Source organism: Balaenoptera musculus, chromosome 1 (assembly GCF_009873245.2).
Source record: "Balaenoptera musculus isolate JJ_BM4_2016_0621 chromosome 1, mBalMus1.pri.v3, whole genome shotgun sequence".
Classification (NCBI taxonomy): Eukaryota; Metazoa; Chordata; class Mammalia; order Artiodactyla; family Balaenopteridae; genus Balaenoptera; species Balaenoptera musculus.
In genome coordinates this window covers 180043311-180058559 of record NC_045785.1, presented here as the reverse complement: position 1 = coordinate 180058559, position 15249 = coordinate 180043311, and the positions used below count along the sequence as shown (strand labels likewise).

At 38.4% G+C, this 15249-nt stretch overlaps 1 protein-coding gene across 1 annotated transcript in view; it reads right to left on the bottom strand.

The window, feature by feature from the left end:
• The window catches only part of CRB1 (crumbs cell polarity complex component 1), a 276850-nt gene that overhangs the window by 106563 nt on the left and 155038 nt on the right, over positions 1 to 15249 (bottom strand). The window contains exons 5-6 of the mRNA XM_036835111.1: positions 14717 to 14856; positions 9355 to 9537 (exon numbers count right to left, since the gene is read on the bottom strand). Of these exons, the coding sequence (XP_036691006.1) occupies positions 9355 to 9537; positions 14717 to 14856 (323 nt within the window). The remainder of the gene's footprint in view (positions 1 to 9354; positions 9538 to 14716; positions 14857 to 15249) is intronic.

The following is a 15249-nucleotide window of genomic DNA, read 5'->3' as shown; positions in this document are numbered from 1 at the left end:
ATTGGTCATCCATCCCCCAACAACTCCAGAAAGCTGAATGAGATAAGGGCTGGTCAGCACAATGGCCTGAATGGAAAGCTGGTCCTCCTCACCTTAGCCAACAGTCCTATGAACTAGGCATTTTATGTTTTTACTAGTTCTTGGGCTACAGTTAATGAGCTGCCACTTGGAAGACCACAGGCTGGCCGGTTAAAGATCCTCCTCTTCAGGGCCTTCAATTGTGGAAGCAAATTTCAGTTGCCCATCGGACAGTCTGGTCCAATCACACGGATCACCAGGGGAAGGGCCCATTGTCTGATGAGGCTGAATCAAGATGCTCATCAAGCCTGAACCACCCAGATCACTGCTGTCACCGCCTGGATCCATTCTTGTACCAGACAAAACAATAGGTCAACCATCAGGGAAGACATGACTGTGATCTAGAAGGACCACTGTGTACCAGACTCTGACTCCCACCACAATTGGTCCAATAGTCCAGCAGTGAAGGAGGTCACATTCCACAGAGGAGCATTTTCCTGTCTCCTCTTAGAAAATCGACTAGTGGATCTCTGACTCTCCCTGGGGACTGCCATTGGCACCTTGCCACTAGAGATACATTTTCAGGTTATGTTGTTGCTGTTCCATTCTGATCAGCTGACTCTAGTTTTCAGCTTTCCAGACCATCTGCAATCTGACTGTAGCATTTTTTTTTTCTTATAAAGGCCCCCAACAATGGACGGATAGTCAAGATAAACAAAGGACATTCCACACTCCTTTATTCTCTGATAAGGCTGCTGGCACCACTCAGAGGTGGCACAGACTTTTAAAAAATTTCATTGAAGTATATTTGATTTTTTTTCCTTACTCAAAAGCCTTATGTCTTCTGCCAGCATCCATGAAGCAGTAACACACTAAGTTATGAACTTGTAAGTAGGATAAAATCAAATCTCAGATCCAATAGATTTAGTGGACGGAATATGAGGTGGTTCTTCTCTGAGTGAAATTAGAAACCTGATAATCAACTGAGGGTAACAAAGAGGGAGGAGGTAATGGAAGTTTGAAGAAAGAGAAAGTATAAAAAGGTATAAAAAGGTCATCTTGGGAAGTAGAACTCGAAAAGGAGTGTTCTCTAAGGGCTAGGAGTCTCCTTGAAATTTGTGGTCATAAATATCAAGTGATACTCATCAGTTAAGTGTGTGAGTTGTGAGTTTTTCTCCAGCCACACTCAAATTGCTTGTAGGTGTGCAGAAGATGAAGTGTGAGGTTTAATCTTATGTGTACTTTTGCCAAGTAAGTACAATGGAGAGAGACAGGATCTGGGGAGCTGAGGTTATATGCAAGGAAATAGTTGCAGTATTAGACTGAAGTCTTAGCTGAGACAGAGGGTGAGGCAATGAATAAAAAATTGGTCAGAACAATTGACTAGGTGCAATGAAAAAGTGTTGGCATGTAAGTGAATTGGAGAAATGGAGGTTATGGTCAGAGAATAGAACGATGGAAAATGAGGTTTTTAGTGAGTTATTGGTGACAATGAGGTCTAGATTGTGACCACAGAAGTGGGTAGAAGTTGCTGGGTGGCAGTCAGAGTCATTTGGAAATAACGAGGTCAAATGACTGGGAAATAAGGTTTGCAGGGATATTCCATATGGGTGTCTCCAAAAATGATAAGTAAGATACTAAAATCTTCGGTGACTAAAGTGAAGGTTCCAGGGGGTGGGAGGAGGATTGTAATAAGGAGAAGCAGTAGGTGTCATTGTATATGAAGACATATACTTCCAAATGAGTTGGGGATTTGAATGAAGAGGGAGGAGCAGCTGCTTAGAGGTAGAAATAAAGTGAAAAGGACATTGAGTTGACTTTGGGGACCAGTTGAACATGGGATTTGGGAGAAGAATAAAAAACAACTGCCATTTGAGAGGGCTGCAGAAGAATAGTATCCTGAGAATATAGCTAGATTGTAGCTAAAGCATGTAGGTGAAAGAAATGTTTGAAAAAGAGGTTGAGGAGAATGATAATTGAGTTTATAATAAATTTTGAGATCTTTAGCATATAGTGGGACGTTCAGAAAAGGATGGGAAATCAGGTGAAATTAGGCAATGGCCAGAGCATTTTGGCATCAGAGACTAGGGTCTGATGGGCCGGAATGCTGGGACATCTGTGAGTGATGGAGGTAAACTGACTGGTAAGCCACGGTGAGACCATTCCTGAGGACTTCAGAGGAAGTTAGAGTCAGCTCTGATTTCAGCCTTTTCAAGAATAGCTGCTTAAGTGCTGACTAGGAAGAGGTGAAGAGGACCACTGTGGAAGGAGGGGTGGTTTTTACCAAGAGCAGGTATAACAAAACCTTTCATGGGAAAAAGAGATCCAACTCTTTAGTCAGAGATTTGGTTGATCTAAGGTTTTGGATGCTTTCCCAAGGCCTGGGACCTGAGCTGTTCAGGGCTGGAGTAAAGCTCCAGACAAATGTGTATGTGGAGGTGGTCAGGGAGGCGGATGGGGTGGGGGGAGAAGGGTGTTTCTGAAGAGTCTTCCGTGTTAATGTCAGAAGACAGACTTTCTGAATAAACAACCACAGCAGTGGACTTTGGTAAAAGCCATAATCTTTGATTTGGTCAGTTGGCGGTCACTAATGTTGTTCTTTCTAAAGATTAGCATGCTTAAAGAAACTTTGGGGGATCTTGAGCAGCAAGAAGCAGAATGGGGTTTCCAGATGGCCATTCTCACAAGCAGCATACACGCAGCTGGCCCGGTTATATGCAGGCTTGCCGTGTGGGCTCCTGTAAGCACAATTCCTAGTATCTTCAACCTCTTCTCTGAACATCTGTTTCAAGTCCTTGTTCTAACAATACCTGGCTATTACTAGAGAATGGTACTTCCCTTACAGGTTTTATAAATGGCGGTGGCCCACATCTCTCACACAAAAACAGAATCCAAGTTGCAAGGACAGCGCCTGTGGCATGACGATGTGGATTACTGAGAATTTAATTATGAATTTCCTGGTGAAGGATTTGCAATGGTTTTATTCTTTAGTTTTAGAAAACTGTTTTCTCTTTCAAATATATGTTGGCCAGAATCCTTGATTTGGAGAATTGACATCTGTCTGCTGATTATCCATTTGAGAGCTTTTCCTTAGCTTGTTTGACGTTAAGTCAACAAAATAATGCTAACTTAATAAAGCAGCCACAGCCCGTGAAGCCATTGTTACCTGTCTCTGTCCTGATGGTCTCACAGACATGTCCATCTCTGGATCTGATCTGCATTTGATCTTCCAAATCATGACTGTTAAATTTCCCTACTAGATATAATATCTTTTTAGATAGTAGGTAGTAAGCATAATGAACATGATTTTCAAAATCAATCTATGTATAAGGAGGTGACACACCTTTCCTAATTGTTGTAGCTAAGAGAGCAGAATCAAAAGTAGTACAAGCAGGAATGTGCTCATACGTACTGTAAAGAGTTTTGTTTATAGATGTTAATATTCATAGTAAAAGCAAAGGTAAATGAATTGGATTAATCTACTGAAAATATTAATATTAATAAATGTCTTATTAAGTAAATAAGGATGGAAGTAAAGTTGGCTCTTTTAGAGTTACAGCTTTATATGTGTATCTAATATCTGTTCAAGTTATTTAAGATCTACATTCTCAAACTTGAAATTGTAAGTAAGGAAAAAAGTGCATCTCTAAGAACAGCGAGCCAAAAACAACAAATGAACAAATTCTATGGAAGATTTCTCTGTAGGCAGGAGATGCTGACTGCCCCATATGCTTGCTTCATTGCTTCGCGAATACAGGAAGGTTTCAATGTTACATGTTCGGCCCTATGTGCCTATTTCAGTTGGATTTAGGTAGAATGACAGGATTTAACTTTTAAGGAAAAGTGAACACTTCATTTTTAACAACATTGTGCTTGAGGCAGATGAACCTGAGAACGAGAGACCCCGTGAACAGTCACTTTGCCAGGTGGCACTCATCGGGGTGTTTATTGTTGAGAACCCCTCTATTTCTGCCTGAGGTTTGAAGCCAGGACGTCACAGGATCCCCTGCTGCACTGCTTAGTTCTTCCCATGCACAGAGCAGATGGGTGAAGCAGAATAAAATCCCCACCTCAGAGGCAACAAGGAAGCACTCCAGAGACCAGCAATGGCGTTGCTCTTTGCTGGAGTAAATGCTAATTGGAGTTGGTGAGTGAAAGTTAGAGCTGAAAATTGGACTTGGCTTACGAGCAGTTGGGAAACTTGTTAAAGGTATTATCACTATCACATTTTGATAAACAGAAACAAAATGTTCACATTAAAAACATGAGTCAATTGTTTCCAATTTAGCTTGGTTAGAACACGATGCTTCAAGGGTAAGCACACAGGTCACGAGATCCTTTCTTAATTTTTAGAAGCAACATGATCATTTGTATTAAAAAAACTACCAAGTCATTTGGATTCTCGTAATTTCCACTAAATTCTATCTGGCAAAAATAGCAAAAATAGGTCCTCTTTCCTGATTTCTCTGACTGTACCTTTTTATGGCTTCACTGTGGCAGTTATCATACCGTCTTGTATTCTTGTGCATTTTTTCCTCCCGCTCTTTCACTTTCCTTTGGGAAGAGACCATGTATTTTCATCATTATATCCCTAGAACTGAGTCCAGTGCCCCAAAGTGAAAAGTTAAAACATGATAGAAAGAAGCAGCCAACATTCCTTCTAGTAGCGGTCAAGGATGGTCATACAAAATAAAGATAATTTACAGTTTTGGACTGGACTGAACAGTGTTTTTCAACTACAGGCCTTCTCCAATTATAGATTTATTTAGTTTACCATTAAAATTATATGAATATGTGGGTCTTAAGTAAATCCACAGACTTTAAATCAAGTGTTTATGCGCCATTCTCATTTCAAGTTGAGCATTGCAGCTATAGGCACAAACTGGCTATGGCAGTATGTGAGGATATTTTGCCAAAGAATATTTTTTAATGATTTTGAGATTATTAGAGAAGAGTGACCATTATTGCATCTAGGCTCATGAGTTTCCAAGTTTCAGTTCTGATCATTAAAATACCTAAATGGATCTTCAGACTTTTCTCAATCATCTTATCAAATAATACTTCTGGTTTCTGTGGGCTCAACTTGCCTTACCTGTTGAAAGTCCCAGAAGACACCCTGGTAAAAGCTGGTCCCCCTTCAGAGGGGCTTGGTTCCTCTCATTAGGATTCTCTGCCCCCTTTTACCCATGTTTTCACTATTTCCCATTTTCCATGGCTTTAAGCTCTATTTCTCTCTCTCTCTGAGTACTGTCTTCAGGGACCCTCAGTTAATTTCTACTCTGGTATATTTCACTTTCACATTATAACAAAGCTAAAAAATTGCATTCAATATCCAACCACAACCATTTTCAATTTGGAACATAACTGTACATGTAGTAAAGAGCAACAAATACATCCTTAATTATAATTTAAAAAATGGAAACCTTTGTAGCTATATTTAACAACTCTAAGGGTTTCTTTGAATGGAGCTCTGTCATTAAATGTATTAGTCACAATTATATTTTTCATCATGATGGAAATTTATTTTAATATAACAAGTGATAGAACTGCAAATATGTATAGCTTGCAAAAAGTAAACTGTGTCATTTATATCCTCAGCAGAGATCAGTGGGAGCCCCGGTGACACCAGATATACCAAGCAGACTAAACTAACACTGCCACAGTTCTGAAATTTAACTGATTATTGGACCTATATAGCCCACAAAAGTGGGCTATGACCTGTTTGCCCAAAATAAAAAGGTGACTGCCTGCTAAAATTTTAAAAATTCAAATAAGACCAATAGTTTCCTAGCATAATATCCAAAATGTCCTGGATACGACTGAAAAGTCACCCATCATACCAAGAATAGGGAAAACCACAACTTGAGTGAGAAAAGAAAATGAACTGATGTCATCAACTCAACATGAGCTGAATCAGATTTTGGAATTATCTGACAAAGATTTAAAGTAACCATCATAAAATGATTTAATAAGCAATTACAAATTCTCTTGAGATAAAAAGGAAAGGTAGATAAAAGGAAAAATAGAAATAAAAGGAAATAAAAGATAAAAGGAAAAATAGAAATTATCAGCAAGGAATTAGATGCTACAAAAAATGGAAATTATAAAACTGGAAAATAAAATAGGAGAAATAATCAATTCTCTGGATGGGTACAATAGTAGAGAGTAGAAGAAAGAGAAAGAGAATAAAATTAGTGAATTTGAAGACAGATCAATCGAATTTACCCATTCTAAACAAAGGAGAGAAAAACAAATGAATAGAACCTCAGGAATCTGTGGGAAAATAGCAAAAGACACAAAACTTATATTATCAGAGTTGCAGGAGAAGGAAAAGAGTAGGGCTGAAAGAGCATTCAAAGAAAAACTTGGCTAAAGAGATCCTAAATTTGGCAAAAGACATAAATCCACAGATTTGAAAAGCTGAGTTAATTCCAAATAGGAAAAACCCAAATACATTGACACCAAGACACATCATAAATAAAATTCCGAAAACTAAAGACAGAGTTGAAGGTGTTATCACTACCACACTTTTTCTCTACAAGTAGCCAGAGAAAGGCTGCCAATTTCAATGATAGCAGATTTCTCATTTGAAACCATGGAGTGCAGCAGGAAGTGATGTAGAATTTTTCAAATGCTGAAAGAAAAGAATTGTCAACCATGAATTCTATATTCAACAAACTACACTTCAGGAACAAATGGGCAATAAAGACTTTCTCAGATAAAGGAAAACCAAAAGAATTGTCACTAGCACACCTATTCTTTTTTTTTTTTTAAGATTTTTTTTTTTTTGATGTGGACTATTTTTAAAGTCTTTATTGAATTTGTTACAATATTGCTTCTGCTGTATGTCTTGGTTTTTTGGCCCTGAGGCATGTGGGATCTTAGCTCCCCAACCAGGGATTGAACCTGCACCCCCTGCATTGGAAGGTGAAGTCTTAACCATTGGACCGCCGGGGAAGTCCCAGCATACCTACTCTTAAAGAAAGCCTAAAGGAAGTTCTTTAAACAGAACGTAAACAGTAGAATAAGAATCTTGAGGCAAAAGGCAGAAAGGAAGAACAATGGAGAGGGCAGGTAAATATAATAGAACACTCTTCTCTACATGAGTTTCCTAAATCATATGTAATGATTAAAATAAGGATTATAATACCATCTTATCCTCAAGACAATGATATTTTAAAGTGGGGAAGACAAAGGGACCTAAGTGGAAATACAGTTTTTCTCCACTTCACCCAAAATTGTAACATGTTAATACCAATAGGCTATGATAAGTTACATGTGTATATTGTAATACCCAGAACAACCACTATGAAAGCTACACAATACAGCTGAAAATACTATAAATAAATCAAGATGAAATCCTAAAAAAATGGTCAAGTAACCCACATAAAGATAAGAAAAGAGAAAAAAAGAAATCAAACAGAAAACATAATAAAATGGCAGAGTTCACCCCTAATATATCAATAATTACTTAAAGGTAAATGGTCTAAATATATCAATTAAAAGGCAGAGATTGACAGAATAATTTTGAAAAAGCATGACCCAACAATATGCTTTTTAATACACCATTTAGAAGAAACTCACTTCAAATTCAATAAGTAAGTTGAAAGTATAAGGATGGAAAAAGGCATACCATGCAAATGTTAATTTTTTAAAAAGGCAGGAGCACGATTATTTATGTAGAAAATATGAAAGAATTGACAAAAAATCTCCTGGAACTAATAAATGATTATAGCAAGGTTGCAGAGTACAAGGTTAATATAATATACAAAAGTCAATTGCTTTTCTACATAACAGCAATGAACAAGTAGAATTTGAAATTAACAACACAACACCATTTACACTGGCACCCCCAAAATGAAATACTTGGGGCAGCCCAGGACTTCTTAACTCATATAGTCCTTTTTGGCTGCTCTTCAGAAATTAAGGCCAACACACTTCCCTGAAACATTTCACTGCCTCTCCTGTTTGGATCTGCAGATTCTTTGATCAACCATGTTCTTTTATCTGATAAGGCAACATTAGCAATGGCCTCTGACTTCGATAGAATCTCTTCTTTATAACCCTAAACCCAATAAAAAATTTTAGAACTCCCTTACCTTGTTCCAAGAGGGATTTAAAGTAGCTGACAAAAATACTTACACTATACCAGGATCAAACAATTCAGAAAAGATAGGAAAAAAAAAAAAGGCAAATGTAAGAAACAGAAACAGGAAATTTAAATAATCTCAGAGGTGGGGTAAATACAGAAATATATTCCAGAAAAACATATATGCTTGTAGAACCCACTTTTACCTATAAGATTTCTGGCATCTTACATTGTTGGGAAATGTGATGTATTGCAAGATTTATTTCATGCTTTTTTTCATTTATCAAGATTTATTTGCACACAATTTACTAGGGGAAAAAGCACGCAAGCTAGAAGCTATTCAGGAAAAACAATACTTATACTGATGTTGACACTGGAGAGGCTTTTCCCCTGTGTGTTTTTCGTAGAGGGGACAGTGAATAAGGAAATCTTCTACAGCAACCTTACAGCAAACACTGCCATCAAATAAATAGACCCCCTCCCCCTTTCTTCTTATTCCTTATTTTCTTTCCTCAGAAATCCCCGATAGCAGCTGAAATATTTTCCTCAGATATCACTGGATCTATTGAGAAAAGAATAAGATAGAAATCTAGGTTGTAATGAGTTTTCTCAGTGGTATCCATGCAATTGTAGGTAAGTTGCTACTCATTACCAAATACGGGACTGTCTCCAAACTTCTGAAAATTTTCAGAAATGGGAGCAGACACAAACACAACTGTTCATTGGAAAACATACGTGCACATTTCCTCTGCATTTTAGAGTAAGAATGCTGTAGAACAAGTTAGAGTCATTTAAATTTGATATAGGGAACAACTTTAGCTGTAGAATAGTTGATTACTTGAGACTAGATAATTTTTCTGTGTAAATATAAGTACGTTAACTTATTTAAGCAAATTTGCATAACATAAAATGTAACATCATTATAAAATTTCATGACATAAAAATTCCAACATTTTCTGTTTATAAGGTGAAGAATTTGAGTCAGCTTCTAATTCCCAGGATAATGTATACAAGTATTTCCCCTTTTGTACACCTCTTCTATCCCTATTTTTAACATTTTCCTCATGATCTGAGGAATTACGATATGTGAAATGAGGTATTTTTCAGGCCCACAAGGGGGACCCTTTGCACCACAGCAACAGAGGTTATACGGCACAGATCTCACTGCTCAGCCACCATTTGGTTGAATGCGTGCTCTGCCATCAAACGCTAGAAAGTCAAGGCATCTCCCCAGCCCTGGGCCTCACCTGTGAGTCCAGGTGGACAGATGCAGATGTAACCTGACGCTTCGGGGCGGCCGGACAGAGACAGCAGCTGGGCAAGGCGCCCATGCCCTTCCCCTGAAGACAGCTCCACGCATTCCCCATCAGACTGGCAGGGGCTACTACTGCATCCATCGATGTCGGTCTCACACTGGGCCCCCGTGTATCCTGCGGGATAAACGTTCAGAGAAGCTGCTGAGTCAAAGCCCCTCAACCATAGAGTATGTGCCTGACCGGAGGCTGGCCACTGTGCTGGCACCAGTTAACAAGGTGCTGGGCCTCCTTCAAGGAGCTGGCAAGGGATCTGGTAAGAGAGGCTTCCACGAACATGAGTAATAGTAACAATGGAGTCACTCCTATAATATCGATCAATGCTTTTAATAAAGATTGGATGAACAAGGAACTTCAGGATAACCTTGATCTAACCTGGACATTTTAACTAGACTCCAATTCCTCAAATATTCCAATTGTTTGAATGTTAAGCAAGAAAAAAAAAATGATATATTTTTCCAGAGAACAGCTGTAAAGTCAGCAGGATCTACATAGCCAACCCTAAATTCTTCTCTTAAAACTCAAAGTAAAGGTAAATTATTACTTCTTAACACTCAGTGAGACAATAAAAAATTGATTTGTATTTGAATGGATTTAGCTGGGTCATTTTGTTAGGGACAAGAATAAAAACAATAAAACATGAATGATTTAGTACCTTATAAAACATTTTAATATTAAATATAAAAGAAAGTCCCTACCAGAACTATTCCTCTGGTTTTACATACATATGCCCTGTTAAAACTATATATGTATATATTTATTGTGTGTGTGTTAACATAACTAGAATTGTACTGCACGCATCCTTCTGCAACTTGCTTTTTGAACTCCCTTGCACGGTCTATCCATGTTAAATTTACAATCCAGAGTTGTAAAAGTTATAAATCAAATCATGCTATTTCTTTACTTTAAAACCATTCAATGGCTTCGCTTTTCACACAGAATAAAATTTAAAATCGTTAACCTGAGCAGCCCTTTATTATCTGGCCCTAATCCCGCCTCTGCATTCCTGTCCCTAGAATGTTTTCTACCCCAGGGCCTTTATAACATTGTTCTCTCTCCTAGAAAACCCTTCTCCAAGACTGTGCTTGGATAACTCTAAGCTTTCAGGCTCCATCTCTTATTACGTTCTCTTTTCCTCATGGTCAGATCTAAGTAAGATCCTTTTTTCTCTCATATACCCAATTCTTTCCTTTCATTGTCTTACAATGACTGCTATTATGTACTTACTTTTATAGTTATCTTTTAAAATTTATTTACATATATAGCTTTCATTTGTTGATGTATTTGATAGCTGTCTCCCTCAACAGACTGTAAGCTCCACAAAAGCAGGGACTTTTTTTATTCTCCACTCCAGGAGAGAGCAACACCTGAGTAGTAGGCCTTCAATCAATGTCTGAATGAGATTCAAATAGTTCTAATCAACAATTTAGATGATAATCCTAGCTTAGCAGATAAACTAGAGAATTGATGAACTCTTAATAAGCAGATAATGAGAATATGATGTGATCGCTTATTTTGTAATTTTAATAAAAACCTGAATGGGGCCCTATGTCTAATCGTAAGCACAACATAAATTCTGTTGCTCAACAATATAATACTTTTGTCACATTTGACCCCTGGGGTCTTTGTCAGCGGTCTGAAGAAGAAACTTAGAGTCGAAAAGGAAATTAAAAGCAAATGTCAGATCAAGGTCCCACAATCCTTGGTAGTGACCCTCCCTCAGAACCCTCAGTCTTTTATGCCTGAATGTCTACTTTCTAACTGCTTCTATTTCATACTTAAGGATCTACAAATATTCACTAAATAATGGTTGTCACAAAACCATTATAAAAACTTGTTGTGCTACAGTTGACTTACTAAATAAAGTTCTGACTATTTTCAATTTTCTTCTCATTCTAAGTTTGAAGACTCATACACAGGCCAGGTTAGGAAGTAATTTAGAACCTTCATAAGTCCTTTCTGGCTTTCCGGCTCATGCATTGTCTTATTCTCATCCTGAACATTAGGAAGGTTCTGATTTATAGTCTTACCAGTCCTGTCCCCACCACTGGGGCCCTGTGGGGATTCTGTTTGCTGTACCCTTTAACCACGTATATAAATAGATTCCTCCAATCAAGGCTACATTCAATAGATTTAACAAGTTTTCCTGTAAAACTCTGTACAAAGAAACAATATGATGCTGAGTCAAGAACCCAGGGTTCTTAAATTATGTTTTTTTTTAAAAAAACAAACCCTATCTTTTCTGGGTAACAGGAAAACTTTCAAGATAGGCATTTAAAGTGACTAACCCTTCTTGTAATTAATTACTCTTGAAATAATGTCCTCTTGAAATGAGGACCCTGGGCAATTCCAGCAGTGGATTCTTGCCATCGTGCTCAGTGGCAGTGGTCTCGTGATCCAAAGGAATGGTCTCCTTTTCTTAGATATGGAGTAGCTTGTAGCATTAAATCTTCTCTTTCTATATAACTGTGAGAATTGGGTACAAAGACATTCTGAGTTTTCTCTTTAGGCAAAATCACCATCCATCCAGCGACCCAAGAAACTCAGAAGTAGAACTGTCCTAAATCGGTGTCCCTTTCTCAATCCCCACATCATTTCTACCTCCTAAAGTGGTCTCATGGCCATCCATCCCCTCATCTCCACCCTCACCACTATGGTCTTTGTTCTGGCCAGTTGGCTTATCTCTTATTTAAACTATTGCAGAACTCTCACCAGATTCCCTGCCTTCAGCCTTATTTCTCTCAATCATCTTCCACTAAAGTGCCAGAGAGCTCTTTTTAAATTAACAGGTCAGATTATGTTACTTCTCTGCCCCGCAGTTTGCAGGGCAGACAAACAGCACTGTGATCCGGCTTCAGTCTCATCTTGCTCCCCAGCCCCATCTCTCTACCCTCAGCCCTGCGTAGTCCAGCATTTTAAACAATCGCTCAAAGTTCCACAATCGGACATGCTCTTTTCCATGTGTGCCTGCTGCCCTTTCTTCTTTCCCTCTTCTTCTTCTTCCTCTCTTCTATCCTTAAATAAGTAATGAGCTGCTACGTGCTAGCCATAGGGTCTAGAATGGCCAATCTCCTAATCTTAGTATCTAGTTGACATTTATCGAGTGCTCCCTATGGTCTAGGCTGAGCTGGGAGCTCCTTCTCTATTGCTGGAATTATCTCCACAACAACACTATGAGGTAGATATTATTATCATCATCTCTGCTTTATCTATCGATGAGGACACCGAGACTCAGAGCAGTAACGTGGCCAAAGTCACACGGCCAGTGGGTACATTTCTGGGATATGCTTAGTGATCTTTCAAGTTGTCTAAAATGGTGCCTCCTTGGTCAAGCCATCCCTGAACTTCTTCTCTCCTTAATCCCTTTTACAGAATTTAATAGAGCTTCTTATTGTACCCAAAATTGTACTGTACACATTTTTTTCACACTGTATCCCAGATAGAATTTAAGCTCCTTGGAAGGAGGAACCATGTCTTTTTGATTGCCCAGATTCCTCATATGAGGAATCATGGCCCTGAAGTCCATGTGGCTTGAACGTACGGAACACATACTGGTCTTTTTTTTCAATAGCTCGTTATTGGCGTATAATTGCTTCACAAGACCATGTTCGTTTCTGTGCCCTGAAGGCTTTGTAACGGAGCCAGGCAGCTAAGAGGAGTGGCCTAAAAAAGGACCAGGACTGGCTCTGCTGTGCGACATGCTGGTCTTCTTTTAGGCCGCTCCTCTCAGCTTCCTGGCTCCGTTACAAAGCCTTTAGGGCACAGAAACCATCTCTCCTACACAGTTTCCACCTCCTGGTGTACAGCCTGGGGTGTAGTAATACATAGTTGCCTTTTGTTTGAGTACCTAATATGTGCCAGGCTCTATTTTTATAATTTTACCCCTCACAACAACACTACAAGTAGTTTTTTTGTTTATCCTTCATTCGCGGATGAGAAATTTAAGAATTAAGAGGTAACTCACCCTAGTTTACTTGGTTAACAAATGGTGGACTTGTCCTGCTCCCAAGCTGTCTGCTCCATGCCCTGCTTAGGGACTGAGGTCCTGCCCAGAGTGTTGATTGAGTGTTGAGTGTTGGTTGATGACAAGAATGTGGAATAACGTGTTTTGGAAAAAATTCAGTATTACAGGGCTCCTGTTGATTCAAGTGTTACATACTGTTTCCTACTGACCACAGCCAATGACCAAAGGATAAAAATATACCCTATTCGTTATCTGGAAGTGGGAAGACACATGAGATACACAGATTTCTGAGCCACAGAAGAATTCCAAACTTCCTTTTATACTTTTATGTTTGTTTTGTTTTTACCTACAAAATGTATTTAACCAAAGCGTGTTACACGTGCCTCAGGCAATGAGATGTCTTCCCATCAGAAGCTGCTACTGACAGGACTGACCCTGGTCTCCATGCCTCCTCCCCAGCCACAGGGTCATCCTTTCCTCAGACAGTAATGTGAGTTGGGAGGAGGGGGTAGATGACCAGCAAGCTTTCAACAGCTAGATTTTAAATTATCATAAATTTATCAGTGTTTTCCAATGGATCAAGAAAGAAGGGAGACGAAATGCTCTTTCATTTCTAGCAATAAAATCCTAGTAAGAATTAGGTTAAAATATGTCAAGCAGGGTCATTGCCAAAATTAACATCAATATTTATGGGTGGCCTGTTGATTCAAGTATCACATACTGTTTCCTACTGATTCTGGTATATCACCTCTACAGTCAAGTCTAATTACCTTTTAAGTGTAATTTTTAGTTATGGTTTATGTGTGTGTAACTTGTATTGTCTTTTACATTATAAAGGGCTAGGAGAATACACCCATTTCTGGAATATCATTCTACACCCTTTATGGGGACCATTATGATCACACTGACTGACTCCATAAATTATAATACAAGCACTTAGGATTTTAATAGTGTTTCATGGGTTTTAATATATTCCAGGCGTCAAGGAAAACATCTTGGAGGAAAAGGAAGCATCTTCCAGTGAATTTTACTCCACAAAGACCATGTTGGAATCGACCCTTCCATTGACTTTTTTTTCCTCTGTGTTTCTTCCAGAAGATTCTGATGATTGGGCAGCTTGGTAACCTACTTCAGACAATGTATAGTGTAGCAGTAGATATGTTTGAGCACAGAAGAATACAATTAAATTAAACAATGGTAACTAGAAGAGAGAGTTGGTTTTAAACCTTTAGCAACAAGAATTTTTAGTTTCTATTTGCTATAAGCGATTTGTTTCTATTCTAAGCAAAAAAAAAAAAAAAAAAACATGGTGGAAGATATTTTGTCACTTACCAGGCCAGCAGTGACAAGTGTAATTGTCAGCACTGTCCTCACATGTAGCATTATTGTGACAGGGTTTTGACCAACATGGAGGCATCAAGGTCTCACAATGTGTCCCTGTGAATCCACTACCCATGCAGTTACAGCTGTACCTGGAGAGTAAAATGAAATTGTCACATCAACTCTTGGTCATATTGAGACCAAATATTGTTATCCTGTCTCTTCACTTGTCCGTCAACCCCAGACCCATGGCATGGTTTTAATACTTATCAAAAACCTTGAGGAATCATCTCTATGAGCCTGAAAGCATTATACGCTTCCATATTAATAGATTTTTATCTTTAAAATTTTACAGTACAGTTTTCAATCAAAATTATTTGGAAACCATTATTGTATACTTCAATTTCCTCACCCATAAATTGAAGGTAATAGTACCTTTGTGACAGAGTTGTTGGCATAATTAAATGTGCATATAAAGAATGGACACGGCATGCCAAAGGGCAGAAAATACTGAATAAAACTACTGAATAGTACCAAATAAAGTT